General features: G+C 40.2%; 1 protein-coding gene across 1 annotated transcript in view; it reads left to right on the top strand.

Moving 5' to 3' along the window:
- SLC15A5 (solute carrier family 15 member 5) overlaps window positions 1–15,058 on the top strand; it is a 35,777-nt gene that overhangs the window by 19,331 nt on the left and 1,388 nt on the right. The window contains exons 6-8 of the mRNA XM_030041553.2: window positions 1,375–1,563; window positions 5,928–6,059; window positions 14,143–14,251. Of these exons, the coding sequence (XP_029897413.1) occupies window positions 1,375–1,563; window positions 5,928–6,059; window positions 14,143–14,251 (430 nt within the window). The remainder of the gene's footprint in view (window positions 1–1,374; window positions 1,564–5,927; window positions 6,060–14,142; window positions 14,252–15,058) is intronic.

Here is a 15,058-nt window from a genome sequence, read left to right as displayed (position 1 = left end):
ATATTCATAACATTAAAAAAAAGCCTTTGACTGCCACTGTCAAATCTAAGAAGTGTAACAATTTCTGGTCGCAAAGTGAGGCAAGGCTTTGTAAGACAAGTGGAAAAACATAGTCCAGGTATTTGAGCCAAAGATGTCAAAAGAAACCAAATTCTTACACCTCTACTTGTATTATAGCTTAGAAATGCTGAGGAATCACAAACTTAGTCATAATCAATGGGAGCTCAAAACATCAGAAGTATAAATGTTTCAAGTTCAGGAGACTGACTTGAAAAACTTTGCTTTCTCTGTGTTTTCTGATAGACTACAACCATTTCATACTGTCAACATCAAGAAATGTAGAATAATACATTTAAATAGTATCCTCTATGCAATGTGTGGTGAAGTGTGTGGTATTTAAAATACATCCGAGTTTATTAGAAGCATTTATCTTGCATTAGGAGGCTAAACATATAGGTGGGGTTTTTTCCTGCCTTGTGTGCTTGTGCAGTACTTGTGCCTTACCTCTGAGGCAGGGGGTAAGACTCCATGCATTGCATGTGCAGTAGTATACTGAAAGATGTTGTGGATCCCGTGTATTACAGATCATGCAGTGATACTTCTTCAGGACAGCTGAAGAAGGCGGGAGGCAACTGTAGTCCAATGGTTTATGTGTAGTCACTTAGAAAGCTGGAGTTTGTCTTCTGGTAATGCAGCTCATCTCATCCTAAAATGTTAAATAGTCCAGCAAATGCACTATCCAACAAACTTTCAGAAGTAGCTCAAGGGAACCCTATAGTGGAGGGAATGGGGAAAATGTTGGAATGCTTGATCTCCTGAGGTGTGATGTGCACTGCTGATCTTTTTCTCTCCCAGCTATCATGGCCTGCAGCCTTAGAAATCCAGTACTTCAACTGCACTGCTTCTTTTTTGTGTAGAAAACAAATGGGTAAAGCATACAGTGTATGTGTGTATTTCAGAACCTTATTGCTGCTTGCATAGAAGGATTTCCCCCTGCTTGGTAGTCTTGTTCCTACCCAGTCTCTTGTGATATCTGGAAGGGGTGCTGCTTTTTCTTTCTTTCCTCCTTTCTTACCTCCCTCAAACTTTAAAATAAGTTCTTTTTTGTGACTTCGCTCTTCAGGAAAGTTTTTCCTCGCTCATTTATTCTGCATCTCTAAATTCTTTCCGTGTTGAGCTGGTGTCCCTTTGTCATGTATTTATAGAGTTAGGCTTGTGGTGTAGCAAGTACTCTTTATTCATGTTTATGTGTCCAGAGAGGATGTATGGGGTGGGGGAGCTTCTTTTGCATCTCCTACGACTTTGCTTCACTCTAAATAAATGATGATCCTGTAATGACAGCCTTGGTGAATGCTCTCTGTGCTCTTTACTCAGTTGTAGGTCAGTTATCTGCTGCACTTTCTGTGATGGTTGCTGGCTTCTCTGAAATACACCGAAAGCATTTCCCTCAGGTGGAGCAGACACTTTCCGAGGAGGTTCTCCTGGTCTCCTCCATGCCTTGCTTCCACTTAGCTCCTCAGTACATCCTACTTGGAGTGGCTGAAGCCTTGGTAACTCCCTCCTGTAAGTAAAATCTAATAGGCTAAAGCAAGGGTGTCCTGATTTGCAGAGAATGATATCAGCTTCCTAAAAATAATTACTGTCATCTGATATTTTATCCCTGGCTCTCTTCCATGGGCTTAATGAGAAGATCTGTGCTTTACCTGCTTCAGAGTAGCATAATTTGTCTTTCTGGCTGTAACTCAGAGTGAGCAATGACATTGTTCCAGATTAACTGGAAGGCAACACAGCCGGGTCAGGTCCCTGGGGTGTGTAATCCACCGTTTGGTGGGGGGATGATCAGAGCAGTGAGACCCTGCGCTTGGATGCATGACTGGTCTTGAAGCTGAACATGCTTCAGGTTGGGGCTGGGCCAGAGGAGCTCCTGAGGTTCCTTCTGACCTGAACTCTTCTGTGATGATTTTCTTGAGATAGAACAAATATGTATGTGACAGCTGAGCTATGGCTATGGTCTATGAGCACTTTTGAGGCCACAGTCAAAGCAAGGTGAAGCAATTTAGCTTAACCCTTTTCACATGTGGACCCAGCTAATAGAATTATTATGGATTTTTCACTGACACAGAGTGTATGCAGGCGGGTAACACAATTCAACTGACAAGCTAACCTGGAGAATATTGTAAGCAGATGCAAGATTTTTGTTTGTGCTCAAGTCGGGAGTCATGCAAACATGCCTGCACAGAGCATCATGCCTTAGCTTGTGGCATGGAGCCAGAGATAAACACTCCTGTTTTGCAGAGCACAGGCAGAGCTTAGCTCACGCCTGCCATCCATAAATTATGTAGACGCATTCTTGAAGGTTCAGACTCACAATCTCTCCCTTCCATAATTTACCTTTCCACATCTACACTGACATTCCTGAGGCTTATTTTCTTTTGAGGGGCACACAGAGTGCTTACCAGTGTTTTCCCTTGCAGAGCTTAAAAGAATGTTAATATTACAAAAATAATGTAATCAACATTCACTTAGAGACACAGATAAAGTCATTGACTAGCTGATCTCTGCAGGAATTTAATTCTACAGGTTGAGTGTCTATTGTTCCCGGACAACCCCAGAAATGCTCAGATTTTTATTTGAGAGTAGGAAATATCTTCAGTGTCTCAGCTTCGTTCTTACACTCTAAGACTGCTGAGAGCTGTGGGTCACGGTCTGTCACTAAAAAGGTAATTTTCCCTAGTTTTAAATACTTAGCACTTTCATAATGCCTCTTCATCCGATAGCTCTCAAGTACTTAACTGAGACAGGTTTCTAGGCAGGTAATGTGGTTTCTAGGTTACAGGCTAAGTGTAACTGAAAACTGTGACCTTCTCTGTTTAGCTTAACAAAAAAAAAGGTTAGGAGGTGGCTTGCTTACAGTCTTCTCATGCAGATGCATGCGAAGCATATTGCTGGTAGAATAAGGCTTTCTAATCTAGCACACTGGGATACAACAGAAGTCCAATAAGTGGAAGGTGACATTAGCCTTTAGAAAAGAAAAAAACCCTCCATCTTGGTTTTGGGTGGGGTTTTTTGTGTGTGTTTTTTTGTTTTTTTTTTTTTAATATTTTTAAAGGATTGTGATTAGAATTTCTTAGGAAGAAAATTTTCTTCCCTATTTAAATAAAGATTAAGCATCTTGCTAAAAGCTGTGGTCAGAGGTGTGATTCAAGAACCCAGTAAATGGGACTAAGTCTGAATTTGAGACTTGCATGTAGAAAACTAAAGGTAGGTACCTAAAATAGTAGGTTACTGCTGTAGCTGATAGGGATGGAGGCCTGCATCCCTTACTTGCCCACGCATAGGTGTCTGGCACCATTTGTCATGGAGTATCTAGGCTATGCACGTGGGGCAAGCAGGCTCTTTATGGTACCTGTGTGGCCTCCAGCTGGTGCTGGAGAAGAGCGTGGGTTTTCCGTAGGTCTTGCACCTTAATCAGACAGCCCAGTGCAGATGGCTAAGGTGCACTAGAGTATTTCAGGCAGCACTGGGCACCTGTATTCAGGCTACTGAACTGAGCTCTAGGTTTCTACTTCAATTTGAACTGAATTGCTGTTCAGGAACCATTCAGTGGATCTCCATGGATGGTAATGACAGCCTAGACACTTAAGTAGTTGTTTCACCTTTCCTGACATTTTCCTGCCTTTGTTATGCAGAAGGTCAAATTCAATTATCATAATAATTTACTTGACCTGAAAGTACATGATCCAAGTTGAAGATAGAAATGTTCACACTTGTAATCAGAGGGAAGAGAGGAGATATCTCATTTCCGAAGCGCTTGGTTAGAGGAGCTAGATTTGGCATACTGAACTCTTTATCTACACTGAACCCTGATAGTTACAGTTGTGTTTATACAATATATTTCAGTATCTTGTTGATAGGAGTTTTATATAATCATCTGCTTCAGGTGGCATAAGCATCTCTTAGAATAATATCAGCATTTAATATTTCTCTAGCACTGAGGTAGTCTTTAAAAAATAAAATAAAACAATAATAAAATAATTGCTCTCTTCCACAGTGTTAGAATGTGAGATCTCACAGGCCTCTGACAGCTTGAATTTGTAACCCCAGCTTGGTTTCGGCTAGGAAATTACTCTTTTAAAGCCCAATGATTTCAAAGGGGGGGGGGGGGGGGGGGGGGGATGACGACGACGACCAAAACCAAAACAACAACAAAAAAAAAACACCACAAAAGAAAAAAAAATCCCCAGGGAAAAAAAAAAACAAACCAACTCCATCCTGTGGGACAATATTAGCAGGCATTTGCCCCCACAGCGCATGAGATTGCTGGTGAAGGGAAGCCAGCCTGCTGGCCACAGCAGCTGTGTTACACTGCCAGTGTCCAAACCTTCTGGTGCACTGTAACTGCTTTGCCCTACAAAGGGTTAGCAGATTTGCAGTGTTTGCTGAAGTGCTGCAAGAATATCATCTGCCCATCAACATGTCTCAAAGCACTTAGAAATGGGAAGCCCTGTAACAAACAGCTCTGTTAGTTAAAGGATATATTGGGGATCACTCCACCCACCGATGAAATGCAATAGTCTCCAGGGTGAAATGCAGCAGCTGTTTAATAGTTCACGGCAGCATCGTGGGAGAAGCGAGGAACAGAGTATGCAATTGAAACAGCAGGAGTAATTTAGGTAAGTAGGATGCAATTACCCAGGCTGAATTTGGCCCAAGATGCATGTTTTGCACCCCTGCTTTTAGAAGGGAGGACTAACCAAAACCTTCTTAGGCTCTTAGTGATTCAAATTAGCTAGGACACTGACTGTACAATGTTTCAGACTGTACTGTTGCATCTACAGATGGTGTCCCAGGCTCACCTGCTTTTTCTTGCCCTCAGGCTTTCAGTTCCCATTGCGAATGAGGAAAAAACACTGCCTGTGGGTTGGGTTGGGTTTTTTTTTTTTTTTCTTTTCTTTAATATGCTTGCAAAGCTCTCATTTGGACATCCAAATTAAAAAGGGTGGAAGATGGTGATTGCAAAGTTTCATTTGTATTCAGACATGCTTCAGGCAACTCGGCATCCAAATAGGATCCTCTGCTGACAAGTTTCTCAAGCTGGAGGTCATTCAAACTCAACTAATAAAGTGGGGTGGGAGACACAGGGGCTTGGAGAACAAGTGTGGATGAGGGCTTAAGGTATGAAATTAGGAAACAAGGTATTGATCGTCAGGAACAGTTGCTCAAAAAGAACAGCTGTCATAACGACTTACTGTTACTGTAACCTAGTTTAGCCAAATTACAACTGGTGGGAGTATTTATAGTCATCCATGCTATAATGGCATGCTACAGCTCCACCTCACCACCAAAGCTGTTGCTTCTTCTGGTTTAGTCTTCTGGCAAGAAAGTGAAGAACAATGTCTTAAAAACTAGCCAGTGACTCTGGGGGTTGCTCTCTGGGGAAGAGGAGCATTGTCCAGCCTTAAGCTAAAGCAAGGTAACTGTCCAGGTTAAGGTAGAGCTCTGGATTTTGGAAGTATTTACTAGTGGCTGCGCTGCATTGGCTCTGGCATAGGAGGTCCCGCTGTCCTGCAGTTAAATATCACATCTGCTGTCTTCACGCTTGCTGACTGTGGTGGTGTTTCTCTTGTCTATGCTATGCCTGAGGTTTGAAAAGGTGAAAGCAGTGAAAGATTTTTACATACTTGTGGAATATCGATAGTTGTATGTGGCATGGTTTGTTATGGAGAGTCTTTTAAACAGTTTAGATAACCCTTTGTTAATAGGGTACATACTAATATGTCTGATTACCCTTCTGCAGCAAGTACATACTCTGTGTAAAATATGGAAAGTCCCTATTAGAGACATTTTGGATTTTTTTCTCTTATCTATCTTCTACCATCATTTACTTTTTTTTTTAAACTTGTAACTGTATCTGGTTCCTTTCTAAGGTTCCTTACTTGCATTCCGGCTTGTGCCAGAAAGAATTAGAGGGATTTCCATGCATTTTTTAACTCTCTTTAATGGAGCTGGCTGCTTTATGGGAGCTTTCTTTGTTCACACAGCCCACGCAGGCACTCAAGGTAAGAATATGCTTATGACCGGTGTTCCTGAACAGTTTTCTATTATTATTGATTTGGAGAATTAGGCAGCAGAATTAAAGGGGATGCCAAAGTTTTATTGATTTGCTCTCACAATTAAGATGGAATTAAGATAGGAAATAGCCTTCCAGCTGTATTCATCCAATTTTAATGAGTCATCTTAGTTTTGATAGTTGGAGTAATTAGAGGATGGCATCTTGCAGGAAGCCCTCACCTCCAGTCTCCATACTTCTGTTCTGGAAGACAAGAAAATAAATAGTCTAGGAAACACCTTTTTAGGTTCATGAAGAAGTACGTTCATGTTAAACACACTTACGTGGAAGCCTCTGGCCATGAGAGCAAGCTTAGTGCTTCAAAGAATGGAGAACATGCTTTTCCTTCTGTTCCACAGTGTTGTAGGGGAAAGGAGGTTGGGTTGACTGTTTCAAAGCTGTCTAGAGAATTTGTTCCCTCAGACCCACTACTACTCTCTTGCCTTCTTTATGCCCCTCCCTTTGCTCAGCTACTGGAAGAACCAGATTCTGTGACAATATGGTCTCACTGTGGTTTTACTGTTTTGCAGATGAATACTGCAATTCCCAGAGAACTTAGTGTTTCAGAGTTATTTCAGATTCAGCCTGTTGAAGAGCATTTAGTGTAAGCCCTGAACAGGAGATTTTTCTGGGTTGCTGACTTTCAAGATAGGCCAAGGGTTTCTTAAAGTCTTTTTTCCTTTGCTGATGAATCTTTGTTCAATACAGAAAAGACTTGTTTCACAAGTAAATTTAAAAAGTAGAGCACCTGAGTTCTTGAAACGAAGGACAGGGATCCCTTTGTTCACATGCCTGAAATAGTTCCACTTGCTGAAGCAGTACTTTGAAAGGTGCTTTCCGTTGATAAGCTTCCTTGTTACTGCACTACAGAGAACTGTTCTCTTACAGAGCACAACTGCTGGCCCTAATGCATGACACCATTGCAATTACCATGACTGCAGAACTTTGTAACTCCTCATGATTAAGTTTTGGGTTCTTCTCTTCCCTACATAAAGAGCCATGTAACTTAAAAACAAGGAGAAGTGGGTTTTTTGAAAGTATGACAAGAACTTTTAATTCCTGCTTGCAAGATCTGAACAAACGAATGGTTCTTTAACATGCAGTGCTATTTTTAATTCAATTAAAATTTTATTATGAGGTATAAAAGCATCACCTAGAGATGGGTGAAAACCAGGAATGCTTACCCAAATGAATCAGGCAGAGAACTACTAAGTACCAAGGCATCCAGTGTGGAGAGCAGAGCTTCTTGAATGTCCCCCAGTGGAATAGATTATTTTTTTTAATTGGGTAATATGGGTTCAATGAAACTAACACTTCAAGAAAGACTCTGTTGCTGACTTTTTTTCTTCCCCTCCCCGCAAAAGTATGGGAATTATTAAGGTTGAAATATTTTGTTTTAGTAAAATTGACATATTTTACTGACATTTGACTTTGGATATAATTAAATATTTATAAAATAATTAAGCATAATGTCAGCATCAAAATATTTTTACTATGGTTGTGCCACTATATATTTAACTTATTCCTTTACAGAATGTTTTCATACAAAGCAATAGAGGAAATAAATTTTTGCATTTGGTTTGCAATTCAGTAGACTTTTGTCTAATGTTATATCAAGGCAATTTATTCTTTTTCTGTAAGTCTGTATGAAAACATTTAATTGAGTCAAAAAAGAAAATGTTCATTTCTTGCCAGAAATACTGTTCTATCAGAGCCTTCAACTTCTTATCCTGGCTGGGACCAAAAAGCCTGAACTCTCGAAATGCTCCACAGTCTGCAGTTGCCATGTTCTAACCCTTTTTGCTCAAGATTTTTGAGCAAATGGAAAAAGTTTCCTGGCTAAAATACTCCTCACTTTTATGAATTTGGATGGCAAACTTCTCTACTTAGCTTTTGGGAAAAAAAAAAGGTGTAACTTATGTCTTCATTTAACTTTGTCAGACCTGCCATTCCTGTAGATGGAATTGACTGCACTATTATCCTGAGCAAAAGTCACTCTTAAATTTCCAAGAGATTCAGTGACAGTCTGTATTCAGATTAAGGTGCTGTAATGGGACTGAATAAGCCCCTAAATAGGGGAAGTCCTCTGCAAAACTTGAAAAACTTTAGAGAAAATATAGTGAAAAGTGTTTAACATTTACTCTGTTGCTCTAGTTAGAAGCGTTAGAGATTACTTTCCCTATTAATATGTAAACAACATAGTATTGGGCTCTTACCCAGTGAGATTTCCCTTATTTTTAGAAATAAAATGTATCTCTTTCCCAGTGTTCCCTGCTTGAATGAGATTAATTATTCCAAGTTACCACAACTCACACAATTCACAGCTTGTAAATAATGGAGATACTCCTATATCTTCATTTGTGTTATAACACTTCAGACTGAAGACTTAAAGTATTCCTCTACTCACCCCTGCTAGACTTTTGTCCTGCTGGCTCATAAATCAAAATGTGCTTGGGATCAGACTTCTGGAGCTGGGTATAGACTATAACAGAATCAAAGAGGCATTTAGGCTTGGTTTTGTTTTTTTCCTAGTTTGACAGGAAATGTTATATACAAAATTCTCTTGTTCCATCTGTATTTTTCCAAACTCTTCTACTGTGTTTCTTATGGCGTTCTTTGGTGCTTGTGATGAAGAACTTAAGATCCACAAAATAATAATTTTTTGATTTACAAAACCTAATGGTTACCTATTGAACCTTCTAGAGATGACAGCACTTCAGAGAATAAAACTGTGACCTCTCTAGGTCAAATTAAGATCGAATGACACAAATTATGCTCTCATTACTTGCGTTTGTTTGGTTTTTTTCAGCTCTGTTTAAAGAGCTGGTAAAACATCCAGTGTCTGGACAGTTTATGGAACTGTGGGTAAAGCAAACCAACTAGAAATTTTTTTCCCTAAAAAGCTGAACTATTTTATTTATATTGGAAGACCAAAGTTCTTTCTCTTTTGCTGAAAGAAGATGATAGTGTTTATTCAATGGTTTTGTAAGATTTAACAAGGTTTAGTGTGTGACTCTTGGGCTATGGGTGCTTTTGTCTTGTCCCATGATTCTTGTTTCACTAAAACCTGAGCCAAGACTATTTCTGGTTCTCCCATCTCTAAGCAATGAGACCATGTTTGCCATGAAGCAATTCAGGATACAGTGAAGTAGATCCTCCAGTTACATTTTGAAGTGCTGAAGCACAGAGGGTGTTGACAAAATTTAAACATTTTTATATCATATTTCATGTCACTAGTTTAGAATTTTATTTGGGTTTTTATTGGCAAAGTTGATCAGATATCAGTCACAGTCAAAGCTGCATTAATCATTTTTAACGCATCTATGGAGGATGGTGTGAATATGATAAAATAAGACTTTTTAAAAAACTGACGAGTGCAAACAGATGACGGGTGACAGCGATATTTTCGGTACAAGCTGGGAAACTGCTTTCTTTTGGATCTCTTACCTCTCCTAACATTTTAACGGAAGAAGATGCAAGACAAAACCTGTCCTCCTATGCCAATCATTTCAGAATATATTTCTCTAAAAATATTAATGTAAATATGTAAGAAAGAGGGCGGGGGAGGAAGGTCAGAAGAAGGAAACTGCCCCAGACACAGTTTTCCTGCTTGAACTTAGAGAACTGGGGGGGGTGTGCTGGTTTTTGTTTGTTTGGTGGTTTTGGTTGGGGGGGGAGTTGTTTGGGTTTTTGTTTGTGGGTTTTGGTTTTTTTTTTCCTCCAGTTTGGAGCCTTGTGTGATTCTCAATACCAAAGATGATAAAGCTAAAGGATATTTCTTGCAGTCCAGATGGTGGTGTCCACTGGTGCCTACTTAGCTAATAAGGATTAGAGGCAGACTGAGACTTTAATTTGGGTATGATTAAACACTAAATATATGCCCACTAACTTGATGAAATGACGGAAGGCAATACAATCCTTTTCTGAGATACAAATTAAATTTTTCTATAATCGTAGTCTAGGTTGCAGTATAGCTGTAAAAATGTGGGAATTGTACAGAATAGACTAACTTCTGGCATGTGACTGTTTTGCTTTGTCTCCTGTGTTTTCCCAATACTAAAATATGATGGTGTTATTGAGTAAACAAACTGAACGCCTTCCTGCGCAACTTTGGCCTTTGTTGTGAATCCCTTGAGAGCTCCAAGGGTGCCATCATAGTAACAGATAGCTTGTGTGCACTAGTATATGTCAAAGACTGGCTTACAGCCCTTTCCATGTCTTCTTTGACATCTAGTATTGCCAGTGGTTTGTCACTGTTGCTCAACCACCAGAAGCAGCCCAGGACAGTGTTTTTGTCCATGTCCTAGTCTCTGCTTCACCTACTTTTCTGCCTGTGTTGGTAGGATCAAGTGTTTTCTCTTGGTGTTGTATAATATTCCTCCTTCTTGTACTACCTGAGCGTTTTTGATGCAAAATCGATAGGACTGCAAAATGTCAGTGAAAGTTTACCAGGCACTTTATTTCAACACTGTATGGTATAGCAGGCTTGAGGAACTGACTCTGCCTAGACTTAATCTTCTAATTTGTTCTAAATTTGCCATGAAATGCATAACCAATGCACCTCTAAACAATAAGAAAAGAGTCTTTAAAATATACACAGCTAAAGGAAGTTTCTGATTCTCTGTGGTGATTCATGCTACAAAGTATTTCCATTGTTGGAATAAAAAAGGAAATCGGGAGCTTGTTGTAGAAAGTTAATTCCCAGTGAGCAATTATCTATGTGACAAACCAACCTTGTAATTGGCACTTCTGTTGGCAATCTCCATAGAAAAGTAAAGGATTGACAGAACCCAAAGGCAGTGTCTTTTGGGGGAAAGTGAATTGTTAGCATATTGCATGCTGATTCAAGGATGAGAAAGTACTGGACTCTTCAAACAGAGTAGTACCCAAGGTATCTTCCTCCAGCAAAACCAAACAAACTGGCCCAATAAGTTCCTGATGTTCACAGCTGAGAGTAAAATCCTGAAGGTATGAACCCCAAACCCAGTCAGCGGAGGGTGCTGGAGTCTGCAGACAGCTTGTGGAAGGTGTTAGTGGGGTAAGGGGTGAAACCATCTAAAGGGAGTTTCGCTGCCTGAAACACACCATTGATGTTTTAACACCGATGGTTGTTTTCCCAAAGCTTCCTGCCAGCAGAGGATTCTCTGTGCAGTGAGTGTAAGTAGAAGTAAATGTAGTCCAGGCTTATCCCCTCTTTCATAGAAAACCAAATTCCACTTAAAAAGGAAAAAGAAGAAATAAGAAAAGTGAGAAGTAAATATTTTTGGCTGAAAATAGGAAATAGTTACATTAATATTTGCTGTATCCACTGATGAAGATGTGTATTGGCAGTTGGATAACAGTCTGGATATCTCTAGGACTGCTACCACCCTTGTTTCTCTGTAGAGAAAGGCACCTCAACAAACCTTGTTGCCCCTCACTGAAAGGAAAAGAAAGCCTTGCTCCTACCTCTTGCTTCAGATAGAGCAGTAAATGAGAGAGAGCATGCATGCTATGGGAGCTGGAGTCTTACCATGCCCAATCTAATTTTGGCCCTGCCTATGCTGTTGCTCACTTACAAAACAGGATTATCCAAAGGCTTTGTGTTGTTATCGTGGCCTCACTGTTTAAACACTGGCAATTACTAAAGAAGCAGATAGGAGACGGAGCAATGATCTTTGACCCAGGCCACGGAGGACACTAGTGGTGAAGTGGGGGCAGAATCCAGCGCTCCTGCTTGCCGGGCTGCCCTCCCACCCTGATAAAACCAACTATTTCCACTTTCAATGCTTCAATATAGTGCCTTTGCTAGCATTAAGACAGTTTCAAAGGTCCATTTTACTCAGTTCTCTTAGAAGCTTAGATTCCTCTTTTTTTTTTTTTTTTTTTTCTCATCACTTGGTGCTATTTTTAAGTACATATTTTCTGTTCGGGTTCCATTGTAAAAGCCGTTCCATTAGGAAGCTCCTGCTGCTCATCTAGTTAGCCTAGCTGATGTAAATAACCTAGCAGACAGTGTGAACTCTGCTTTGACAAGCTGTAGCGCCGAACCCCATGCGTGCTTTCTCTTTCATCAGATACATGCGCTCTCTCTGTGACTTCTATTGGCCACTGGGGGATGTGAAATGAAAAACCACCTGATTGTGAATTATGACAGTAAAAGTTTATAAGCTACTAAAATGAAGTTATAGCACCTAGGAGTTCAGTCAACTGACAATGTTAAATGATACGTTTTAAAACTTGCTCTGAGATAATGCTACAAAAGGAACCGCACGCGCAGAGGTGAGGTGGTGCTGCTCTGTGACAGGCAGAAAGGTAATGTGGCATGGAGCAAGCTGCAGAGGAGTTAAGGAAGGCTGCTGCGCTGGTGGCAGTTGTTCTCTGTTAATCCCAGGAGAGCTAAAGGTAACTGCTTTAAAAGAAATGTGTTTACAACTCAAAGATGTGGAGGAAAGAGAAAAACGTAAATATATGTGTGGGGGGGTGGGGTGTAATCCTTTGACTGCTGGCTCTCCTGGGCTGTGGAACTGCTCTTTCTCTCTAATTAGAAAATTTGGACAAGCTAAGAATGGCATTGGATGGCATTAGTGGCCAAAAGATCAGTTAAGGCTATCAGGTTTGTACAGCAAAGCTGTTTTTCCTCTTCTCCCTTTTAGGTCATTCAAGTGGTGAATAGCCACTCTATTCAGATGGCTAGGATTTGATACCAGACTTTGAGGGGGCAAAGAAAGGCTACTTTGGGCACACTGATGCTGGTGTGTGAGTACAGATCAGGAGTGCGCTTTTGATCTGAATCTCCTGATCATCTCTGATTTGCATCAGAGTGTGATCTTGGAGCACAAGAAAACCTGCATTCCTTTTGGATGGAACTAAACCAAAAAAATGCTTGTACCTGATGTGTTCCAGCTCTTGGTAGGAACTGGTCTGATGTGAACCCTGCTGAGCTGTGTATAATGTGGACATCACATGCTCAGCACCAGCTGTTTCACGCTCTGTATTTGCTCCTATTGCACTTCTCTACTTGTCAATGAAGACAGTCTCTCTTTCTTCTTCAAAGGCAATAAATATCCTGTATTCCCAAATAATGTAAAAGGTTGTTACAGCACTGTAGAGCTCTCTAGTATTCTGTATGTACTGTAAATTCTTTTTCACCTTGGTTTTATGTTTTTGCTGTAGTTGATTATGGTACTTCAGGTACCGATTGTCTTCAAATACAGACTGACTGAGACTGGCTTTCTTTTTAAGCATCTTGATTTCCATAGCGATTTACCACCTGAGCTTGTTTGCAGACTGGTTGCAATGGACAACATCAAAAGCAATACAGTTGCAAACTAAAGCACACAAGAATACAGGCAGGGAAGACTGTGGGTCTAGATAGGTGGTACTGTCCTCTGCTGAATGGAGTTTAAGCTGCCAAAATATCTCAAACACTATTGCCAAAAGCCTTGGTAGAAAAGGATCTGATTCATGCAAATAAATGCCGTGTGCAAGAGAGGGACACGTTGTAGACTCACAGCTAAAGGCAGCTATAAAGAAAGGTAAAGTAAAATGTCAGGTAACATCTTGGTAATAGAGCACCATCTAAGGCACTGAACAAATGTTTTTTATTACTTTTTCTTAAAAAGGGCCTATTAAAAGCATGAGAGATGTGAGTAAGGATTTCTACAGACCACCTTAATTCTAGCTCTTCCTAAAATTTTCATGTTTGACATTCGTTTAGGTATGTGCACAGGATAATATAGAGGGAAGACTGCCCAATCATTGCAGTAGTAGCTGTGCAGAGTTAGGTTTTCCAGTATGCTTCAGATTTGTTAGGAAAGTCCTTTAATTTCTCTAGATCTCTCTTGTCTGTCTGCAAAGCAGGAGCAAAGTATACTGTAGACTCAAAAAACCATAGATGCTGTGAGAATGAAGTCTGTATAAATAGCTACAGGGGGGGTTCAAAGCACCTGCTGTGATTGTGTCTTACACAAAGTTATCTTCGTGTCTTTCATATGAGCCACATCTCATCTTGCAAGGTAAACTAATTCTGCTTCAAATGTCTGCTTTGCCAGGCAACTGGTTTCCACACTTGCTGCATGAAGGTAAATTGGAGAGATTCTTCTTCTTCTTGGCTTCCTTAATGATGGTGAACACCCTGGGGTTCTGGACCATTGCACACAGGTATGTGTGAGAAAATGAAAGCTTGATGTTTCATTTGTAGTTATGGGTAGAAATTATTGCAAAACCTGTAAACTAGCATGTAATAAAGAATTGGTAGTGATAGATCATACGTTATCATTCAGGGTTCAGACTTTAGTATTTTTGATCTGCCTTGAGGAGAGAGATTTCACAGTAAAAATTATGTGGTAGAGTTAAAAAAAAAGACTCATGTAATCAGCCTTAAATATTTAAGGGGTCTTATCAATATAAAAATGCTTTGAAGAAAGAGCAGCATCTTATCCTTTACGGAAGGACATAAATATGTTGGCGTTGGGTTTAGATCACAGCACCAAGGTATGTCAGTCATGGAACTCACCTCCACTGTGCTTGGCTTTGTACCAGTATATGGAAAATGTTGCTGTTGTCTCAACAAGCTTACATCTTTAGTATAGGACAGTAGGTGAAGGGGTTGCAAGAAAACAGCAGACCGCTACTGGTTAATGCTCTATGCAGTGGTTTCAACAGAATAACTCTAAAATATTTCCTGATACCCTACTGGGCAATGAGATAAAAGCAACTTTCTGCTGGATACAATGGAATTGCTCAATTAGCCCCCCCACAGGAAGCAATTTTATGCCACCTACAGAGCCCAGGTTTAATGCCTGTATATTGCCTGTAAAATGCAAGGAACTCACAACTGCAATCACATCCAGGGTGGTTTGAAAGTTGGCCTGCCTCCTGTGCTCCAGAACATTTAATCATAGTTAACTTTCTCTTGTCAGTGTTATAAGTAATACTTGTAGTCAAGAACAGGGAGGGAAGGCAACC

The sequence above is a fragment of the Aquila chrysaetos genome, chromosome 17 (assembly GCF_900496995.4).
Source record: "Aquila chrysaetos chrysaetos chromosome 17, bAquChr1.4, whole genome shotgun sequence".
Taxonomy (NCBI): Eukaryota; Metazoa; Chordata; class Aves; order Accipitriformes; family Accipitridae; genus Aquila; species Aquila chrysaetos.
The sequence above is the reverse complement of the archived record's forward strand: the minus strand, read 5'-3'. Positions and strand labels throughout refer to the sequence as shown.